This window comes from Chenopodium quinoa, unplaced genomic scaffold (genome assembly GCF_001683475.1).
Source record: "Chenopodium quinoa cultivar QQ74 unplaced genomic scaffold, ASM168347v1, whole genome shotgun sequence".
Classification (NCBI taxonomy): domain Eukaryota; kingdom Viridiplantae; phylum Streptophyta; class Magnoliopsida; order Caryophyllales; family Amaranthaceae; genus Chenopodium; species Chenopodium quinoa.
Window position 1 is genome coordinate 2,008,680 of NW_018743669.1, and position 9,805 is coordinate 2,018,484.

The window sequence follows — 9,805 nt, forward strand, 5'->3', positions numbered from 1 at the left end:
TTGGGTCCCCTTCTATATATCGTATTTTAGCTACCAGATATACAGATTAAAGAGAGAAAAAATTATGTAATTATAATCCACACTAGATATACAGAAATTTAACATGTGTTATAAACTGTTTACCAAAGGAGTTTACGGCCAACAAATATTAGCCAAATTCTATCTTTTTCAATTCATTTATTTAAAATCTTAAGACCTTGTATGTTTCCATTTATGTATGTATATATATTTTTTTAAGAGCTGTCAAAAGTTAAATACCGACTCAAATTCGATTATTAACCGATCCATCTGAACTCAAAAAAATAGTGACCCAAACCCGAACTGAAACCAACCCTAAACCCGAGTTGACCCGAGTCCGTGAGATTCGAACCCAAACATGGACTGACTTGGAAATGACCCGACCCGAATGTAACCCGTAAATTATTGCTCTGAACCGAATCCGACTTTAACCGAAATTGACCCAAACCCGTTTTAACCCGTCAAAACCCGAATTCAACCCGACTTGTTACTAACCTGATCTAAATTCAACCCGACCCGTTCCTAATCCGACCCGAATTTAACCCAACTTGTTACAAACCCGACCCGAAATCAACCCGACTTGTTATTGACCTGACCCAAATTCAACCCAACTTGTTATTGATCCGACCTGAATTTTATCAGAACTATTACTAACCGGGCCGACCCAAAAATGAAACCCGATCTATTATAAACCAGACTCGAAATCAACACGAATTGTTATTGACCCGACCTAAATTCAACCCAAATTGTTCCTGACCCGATTTCAAATCACCTTAAATGCAATTTAGACCATCTTATTATTGTTGATCAAAGCATTTTGTCTAGGGAGACCAAGTCGGTCCAGGCCAGCAAAAGAAAGGAGCATCATCCTCAAATTTAAGAGTTAAATATAGTATATATTTGTTGTATGGTCAAAGGAGATAATTATCTTCCTAAATTATAAACAATAGTTCCCTAGTATATTGCCATATATATTATAACCAAAGGAAATAATTAGCTTGATTAAAATGATAATTATCTATTTAGAGTTAGTTGAACCCGAATATGACCTGATTTGGAAATAACCCGACCTGATTGTAACCTGCAAATTATTGACTTGAACATAACCCGACTTGACTCCGAGAATGACCCGACTTGGAAATGATCCAACCTGATTATAAACCGCAAATTATTGCCTTGAACCGAACCCGAGTTGAACACGAAAATGACTAGACTTGAAAATGACCCAACCTGGTTATAACCCGCAAATTATTGACTTAAACCAAACCCGACTCAAACCTGAGAATGACCTGACCTGATTCTAACTCGCAAATTATTGACTTGAACCAAACACGACTCGAACCCGAGAATTACCCTAACCCGTTTTAACCCATGAAAACCTGAATTAAACCCGAACTATTGTTCACCCAACCCGAATGTAACCCGACCTAAACCTGACCCAAACCCGATAAGAAGTATAACCGAACGTGGCCCGTCTCAAACATGACTCAACCCAAACCTGACCCGCATATGTTACGGAATTAATCTGAATTGGCCTGACCCAAGTTGACCCGACCCACTCTTACCGACCCAAACCCGACCCATTTACCCAAATTGACAGCTATACCCCAAAACTCCCAAATTTCTCAAAAAGCGTGGATATTAGCCTTCAACTATGGAATTTTTTGACTTTTTTTGCCCGAAAATAAAAATTGCCGAAATATTTATTATGGTCCCTAATACCCACTGGGAGTCCAATTGGGTGGGTGGAATCATCGAATTTGCCTTTAAACGTCCGATTTACCGATTTACAACTTGCACCGATTTCATTAATTCAAGTCTATCACGAACATTTATGACAACATATAATGATCATATATGGTTCCAAATGGCATTATATGATTCCGAGATGTATCGCTTAATATCTCAAGCATTTTCGACATCGGCCCCGAAACTTCTCAAATTTCTCAAAAAGTGTGGATATTAGCCTTCAATTTTGGAATTTTTTTACTTTTTTTTGCCTGAAAATAAAAATTACCGAAATATTGACAGTGTTCCTCAATACCCTCTGGGAGTCCAATTGGGTGAGTGTATCCATCCAATTTGCCTTTAAACGTCCAATTTACCGATTTACAACTTGTACCGATTTTATTAATTCAAGCCTATCACGAACAGTTATGACAACATATAATGATCATATATGGTTCCAAATGACATTATATGACTCTGAGATGTATCCCTTAATATCTCAAGCATTTTCGACACCTGGCTTCGAAACCTCCAAAATTTCTCAAAAAGCGTTGATATTAGCATTTAATTTTTGGAATTTTATGACTTTTTTTCACCGGAAATAAAAATTGCCGAAATGTTAATCATGGTCCCCAATACCCTCCGAGTCCAATTAGGTGGGTGGAACCATCCAATTTGCCTTTAAACGACTAATTTACCGGTTTACAACTTACACTGATTTCATTAATTCAAGTCTACAACAAACATTTATGACAACATATAATGATCATATATGGTTCCAAACAACATTATATGACTCAGAGATGTATCTCCTAAAATCTCAAACCTTTTCGACACGTGTCCCCGAAACCTCCAATATTTCTCAAAAAGCGTGTATATTAGACTTCAATTTTTTAATTTTTTTCACTTTTTTTGCCTGTAAATAAAAATTGTCGAAAGGTTCACCTGGGAGTCTAATTAGGTGAGTGGAACCATCCAATTTTATGGTTCTCCATTGAGGCTCCTTCTGATATTTCTACCTTTCATTGAAGCTACTACTAAGGTAATATTATGGTTTCTTTTTATAATTATATCGAATATCAATTTTACAATCTACTTTAGGGATGACCGATGATTGATTTTCAGTATACTCAATTTAGGTCCTTTTAAAATCGATTATCTATTGAACTATGGTTTGTAATTACTAAAGTCGGTATTGTTTCTAGAGAAAAACAAAAAAGCTGAACGAAGGAATTGAAAGGAAAAAAAAACAAACACTCTTCTCTCTCTTCGATTATTTCAAACGGACTCTCGGATTTCGCCATTCGCCTGCCGTCGATCGCCCCGCCCCGACGGCCGCCGCACCATCCAGCCACCTCCGCCCGCACAGCCGTACTCCACTCCTACAGCCTTGTTGCGTGCCCTTTGACTCTTCTAGGTAAGTTAATTGATTTTTAAGTTTTTAAATTCGGATTATACACAAATTGTTGACTTATTAGGTTGATTTTGTACTTAGTTTATGTTATTTAATCTAGTCAATTTGAGTGTTTTGTTCTTTGAAATTGTGATTTGTTATTAAATCTAATATATAATTGTAGAGTTGTTTTTTCAACTTTCATTCACAGCACTCTAATTCGAGCAATTATGTGCATTCTAATTTTTTTTTTGTATAACTTCCTCTCCAACTTCCACTATTTTTATTTTTTTCGGAGGAAAATAACTACCTTTATCTTTTTTTTTTTTTTTTTTTGGCAATAACTTTTAATTCTCTAAATTTTAGATAAAAATAAATAAATAAATAATTCACTTTCACTTTTACTATTTTACAATACAATAATATATATCTCCACATACAATTCACTGTAGCACTCAAAATCCCCAACATTTCACTTTTTTTGAACACTACGTACTAAAATTTCACTTTGTTTTACGAGTATTTTTTTAGTACATAGTATAATATATGTCATACATTACCACGAGTATACAGTTTCGTTATCAACCATTCACTATAGTATTATAAATCCCCAACCCTTCAATTATATGCATTTTTTTAGGGATTATCCTCCAAACATTTTCCGTTTCTTTAATCATTAAAAGCAAAAAAAAAAAAAAAAAAAAAAAAAATGTACAACACGTTTTTTGTGGAACTGGCCTTAACGAATAACTACTTGCAACTAAACAAAGTATGTAACTCCTAAAGCAAGACACCAACTCATATGACACTAACCCAGTAACACGAGTAACCCCTATAACATTGAACGAGTAACCTCTATAACTTTGAAAAAGTAAACTTCAAAATAGCATTACGTGACCACTAACATAAAAGAGTAAGACCCCTTTTTTTTGAGCTTCTAAGCAATTAAAGCATAGAATATCATATTTCAGCATAGCACAGCAGGTGACATCACATTATTAATATGATTATTAATACTTAGTACAACAAAGTTAATTAGGGTTCAATAGAACCGACCAGTCCAAAACCGACCATTATAGCTCATAAATTACAATATCAAAATCAACTTTTCATATTTTAAATATATTTTTTCTTATATATCCCGTGCATTTTACACGGGTACACCTTAGTTTATCAAATTAGGGAGTTAGGGTTTCTGATTTTTTTAGGAATTGATAATATTGAATTGCTGATTTTTTTTTTTCTTCTGAAAATTGATATTATAATTGACAATGGGCTAGTAAATTTGATGATTTCATATTTAATCTATGAAATTAGGGGTTAAGATTTAAGAACTTAGGGTTTCTTACTTTTCATATTTAATCTATGAGCCTAGGGCTACTGCTATGTTAATGTTAATGTTTAGGTTCTGAAAAAGTAATGCTTTTTTTTTTTTTTTTTTTTTTGGTGAAAATACAGACTAAATTCTTAAGTTTACCCCATATACAATATCTACGAGTAAGAAGAAATGGGTAGATGTTGAACACCCAGAATATGTCGAGTTTATGAAAAGTATCGCGGAAGATGATTCAGATCCTTGGTATGTTGAACGCGCCAAGGAAATACTGGAATCAGATTATTGTGAGCCTCGTAATCCTCATATTCCAGCATCTCCTTTGTTCGAGTTGTCGTCTATCAAAATCTCCAGGAACTTGTTTCTAGATATGGATGTGAGAAAGGGATATGTTAATGATGTTCGGGGACTCAAATTTGGTGTTGTAATTGAATTCTATGGTCATATTAGATTGGTTGATGACAATGGAAATGTGTTTACCCTCTTCAAGTTAGATCGCAAAGATGCCAAAACCATGGTTTTGGAAGATACTTTCTCGCTCATTCTTCGAAAATCTCAACTAGGTACCCCTCGATGTCTTCCAAAACACCTTGGGCTACATATTTTACTCAAAGATAGGATCCGAGATGTTGTATTCTGTGAAGATTGGGCGTTCTTATATTTCTCTGAGGGTGATTGTAACGACTTAATGCTAGACACAACCTATTTCAGTGATCCTATTCCTGAAAGCCCCTTTAGAAGTGCCCTTAAAATAAGCTGCACAATATCATATTGTGCATTACTTGCTTGTGTAAGTGTTACTTTTCTTAGTGTTGTAAGTGGAAGTGATCAAATTGATTCCGAGGAAGTGAAATTGAAACTTGGAGCATCAATTATACTTGGGAATAGGAAAGTGTTCCATGAGCTTCTTGACGAGTCTTTGAATTTAAAATTTGGGGTTTCTACTGAGTTGTGTGTGTTAGCTGTGCCAGCATACTCGCCATTACAAATCTTAGCTGATTTGAAATTCGATGGTGAAGAGACTATTGTAAGTGAATTGGAATTCATTCCAGTGGATACACGTTATGGGGACGAGTATGAAAAGGAAATTGTTGGGCAAAAATGTAAGATGTTAGTGAATGTGACTTGGAAGCATGCTTTCGATAAGCTACCAGAAAACTATCTTCGAGAGTGGAATGATGCTCCTAGTGATGATGAAAGTGAAGAATTAGATTGGAAAGAAGGGAGTAGTTTTGAGGAGAAACAAAAAAGTCTTGAGGAGGTGGGTTTATTTATGTTTTCTCGTTGTTCCTTTGCTATTTTGCTACTTTTTTTTTATCAGATCTAATGTTTATTATTCTTTTGGCTACAGCTCATGGAGATGACATCCAAGGAAACTGGTGTTTATATTCAACCACAGCTACAATCATTGTGCGATAAAAAGTGGTAAGTGGAAATTTTGATATGTACACATTATTTGAATTCTGAATATTTCTCTTTACATATACATGTTAAAATTGTTAATTTATTATTGTTATTTCGATTTAGAACATTTTTGTAAGACAAAATTGGTAGACTATAAAGCTGAGTGATAAAGGGTGGTCTTTTTTTTTTTTTTTTTTAAAAAAAAAATTATTTTTTAATTGATCTAAACTTGATTTTCCAGGCTCACAAATTCCTGCCCCGAAGAGCTTGTGGAGTTATTTTGTGTTTCCATTTGTTCTTTTGATGACTTAGGTGATGTTTTGAGTCTCACCGGAGAAATGGATGCATATGAAATCACTGAAATCAAGAATTGCTTTAGTGTACACGAGTTGGAAGTTGGCATCTTATATCCGCAACTATCTCAATATTGTATCACAGCTCCTAACTTTGGTATGTTTTTTGATTTGGAGGATGCTAAAGGTCATCAAATCAGCAGAGGATTTTTGGAATATAGTGAAAGGATTCTGCCCGAGTATAATAGACGTTTGTGCTCTATAGTTCCGGGTAAACACGGTTATGCGGCCGCATATTATACAGTATTTCAGGATGCAACACAAGCTAGAGTAAAATTTACATTATTGACGCCTGAGAAAGGAGGTGAATGTCGTGTTTGTGGGAGTATTAATGGTAGGTATAGCAACTACAATTACTCCACCAACTATGAGAAGAACTACTTTCAAAGTATTCTTTATGAAAAGGGCAAGTCTGTGTTGGTAAAGGGTGGTGATGAACTACCTTTGAGAAAATCTGTGATTGCTGTGCCATCAATTGCTTCACTTATTTTAAAAGTTGATTTGAGTATTTTGGTTAAGGGTGAGTGTGTTGAAACAATAAGGGGTAAGGTATCATTCAAGCCTCGAGATTGTGATACCGAAGATCTCAATGAGCAACAGATAATCAACGGGTTGAATTCATCGTCAACCTATTGTTTATTAGTCTATGTGGTATGGGGTTATCAAGAATTTGTCCAGAAATTTGATAATTGTAGCATTTCTTCTTAGCAACAATTTCACCTCTATTGTTGTTATTAGTGTCTTCTATATGATATCAATGACTTATTACAAGTTTTATTTATGTACTATAATTTTCTTATTCTAGTTGCAGTTGGATTATCAATATTTGTGTTATAATTTTTTTTTGTTTGTTCACTATGTTTTTATTGTACGAATTATGCGTTAGAATGGTAGATGAAGACCTAATTGATGTGGGTTACCCCGTACCCCGTATCAGAGTTTTCTTCGTCTAAATTTGTAAGGAATGACCCCTAACCAAAGCCCCAGTTCATAGGGTGGTTAAAGTTGAATGTTTTTTTTTTTTTTTGACATGAAAAGTTGAATGTTCCAAGTGCTTGAAATGTTATAAAACAACTTCTTCAGGTAATGACCCACCTAACTAAACACATACTCAACCTACTAAAAACCTTGATTAGATTGTACAAGCATGCTTAAGCTTACATGATGAAAGATAATCTTTATTTCTTTGCAAGAGTCTAAAAGTTATTTTCAGGTTTCGGCAAGAGCATGGTTTATTAAGGGCTTCCAGTTAATGGGGAAGAAATGATTGGTGAAGGAAGCTCAACTCAACCTTTGTTTGTTTGATCAAGAGGTTTAAGTTTGTAGTGCCATACTGTGAAAAGCAATAAAAGGATCTTAAAGTTGCTCTTCAGTTATGAGTCGTGGGCTTCCGCATTTAGAGACCATATTGTTCATGGTCATAATATGTATGCCCAGATCCAGTTACTGCTCAGTCATACGAGTCTCTCGTTTGCTTCCAAAGAGGGAAGTTAAGTTGAGGATGAGATAGCTAAATCTGAGGTGTTTTCAGAGGCTGAATATGTGAGGAAGTGTGTTGAAACTTGTGCTGCTAGTTCTGAAGCACCTGCTATTGCTAAGATCTTTGCTGTCCCTACAAAGGTGATTCCTCATAAGGGTCTAGATGGGGGATTTCGAATGACTTTACTGATAAAAAAATGGGAACGACCCAGAGTCAGATGAATATTTTCTTGCATTTGCTAGAATTTATAGTGGAAGCCTTGATGCTGGGCAGTAAAATCTATGTTCTTTCATCGTTGTATGATCCACTGAAAGGAGAAGCATTTGTCGGAAGCGGAATTGCAGTCATTGTATCAGATGATGGGCCAGGGTCTTGCACCTGTTGCATCTGTCACGGCTGGAAATGTGGTAGCTATGAGAGGACTAGGGCATCATGTCTTACAAAGTGCGAAACTTTCATTGACGAAGAACTGTTGACCTTTCTAGAGTTTGATGTTCAGGTTTACCAATTCTTAAAGTTGTCCTTGAGCCCTTTGATCCAGTAGATATGTATGCACTTATGAGGGGTTGTGAAGGTTTCTGTCTCATCTAGGGGAGAAAATGTGCTTGCTGCTGCTGGAGAGGTGCATCTTGAGAGATGGATGCATTAAGGATTTGATGGAAAGATTTGTCTCGACCACTTGTCTCCTACAAATAGATTATTGAGGGTGAAGAACCTAATATATTAGATAATTTGGAAGTATTGTCTGGAAATACAGAATATGTTGAAAAGACAACTTCTGATGGAAGTTGCACTGTTAGAGTGCCAGCCATGAAGCTTCCAAATGCTCTAATGAAGTTGCTTAGTGAGAATTCTGACATACTTGGGGAAATCATTAGTGGTAAACTTGGTCAGACTTATAAGAATTTGGATTCACAGATAGGTTCTATTGCTGAAGATGGCGAGCCCCTTGAAGCATTCAGGAAATGCATCAGGGATGCTGTGGAAAGCGATATTGTTTCTGCAGTTGCAGAAAACAAAACTGATCTGATTCAAAAGGGTCTTTACCCATCTGATCAATCATTGTGCAAAAAGGAGTGTTGCATCTGCGTAGCTTTAAATCAGGATAATGATGCCATGACATTGGGTTTTCTAGGATCACTTGGTGCTTTTAAATGGGAAGGGCTTGATGGTTCTTGAGTCCCTTGGCCTCTAATAAAAGACTGCCCCAGGTTTGTGTTTTTGTTGCTTAAACATGTGTACACTTGCTCATTTATGTGTCAAGCTATCCTCTTAACAAGTTCGATGATGCTCTTCAGAAGAAAGAAATTGAGGTTGCTCTGTTGTTGGGGCATTTAGGAGGGAATAGCGTAAAGACATGGCATTGCAAGCATCACTGCTGAAAACCAGGTAGCTATGCAGCTGGTATGTAGCAAAAGGACCTTATATGCTATCAATCTATTCAATATTCATTTAATTCAGCTCTTGTCAGACTCTCAGTAGTGTTATACCATTTTATCAAACCTTTACTCCCACTCTTCTAACAAGGCTTTGTTAGAGCAGAGCAAGGAGGGGAAAGGGTCAGATGGTACCGTTTGAATTACACAGAAGCGGTTACTGTAGGCCCATGACCTTTCTGGCATCTTAATCCAATTATAAAAATTTATCCATTGGGGACTTTCAAGTTTGTGAAAAATGAATAATATTAAATGTGTACCGTGCTGGTATGCTATCCATTCTGTCCCTGTTGCCTGTCTATCAAGTGATTGGATTTCTTGTCTCTCTAAGCCACAGAGTAGTAAGAACAGAGATCCTCAAGGGTTACCAGTTGCTGGTATCTTTGTATTTCCAACAATGATAATCGCAATCCTCTTTGTATGTTTCAAGAAAATTACTAAATATACTGTATGCCAACACGCGACAGCTAATATGTGTGCTGCTTGACAGATTACAATCTTTCTGTGAGGAAGGTGAATGAGAGAGAAAGATCGAACAGATCAACACAATGCAGAATTGATCAATCTCATTTTATGCTCTCTTCTTGTTAATGACTAGCAGGCTAGACAACAATTTCTTAAACAATGTGCAGTTACTTGAAGCAATTTATTGCAAGTTTA

General features: G+C 35.9%; 1 protein-coding gene across 1 annotated transcript; it reads left to right on the plus strand.

The window, feature by feature from the left end:
• The first annotated feature begins 2,726 nt into the window (after window positions 1-2,726).
• LOC110683552 lies at window positions 2,727-7,650 on the plus strand. Its single transcript, XM_021859955.1, has 4 exons — window positions 2,727-3,163; window positions 4,598-5,733; window positions 5,824-5,897; window positions 6,118-7,650. The coding sequence occupies exons 2-4, from the start codon at window positions 4,684-4,686 to the stop codon at window positions 6,935-6,937; spliced, it is 1,944 nt and encodes a 647-aa protein (XP_021715647.1). The 5' UTR covers window positions 2,727-3,163; window positions 4,598-4,683; the 3' UTR covers window positions 6,938-7,650.
• Window positions 7,651-9,805: the final 2,155 nt, after the last annotated feature.

Coding starts and splice junctions, on each gene's coding strand:
- LOC110683552 (XM_021859955.1), top strand. CDS start 4,684: ATGAAAAGTATCGCGGAAGATGATTCAGATCCTTGGTATGTTGAACGC. Junction 5,734..5,823: donor AACAAAAAAGTCTTGAGGAG/GTGGGTTTATTT, acceptor TTTTGGCTACAG/CTCATGGAGATGACATCCAA. Junction 5,898..6,117: donor TCATTGTGCGATAAAAAGTG/GTAAGTGGAAAT, acceptor TTGATTTTCCAG/GCTCACAAATTCCTGCCCCG.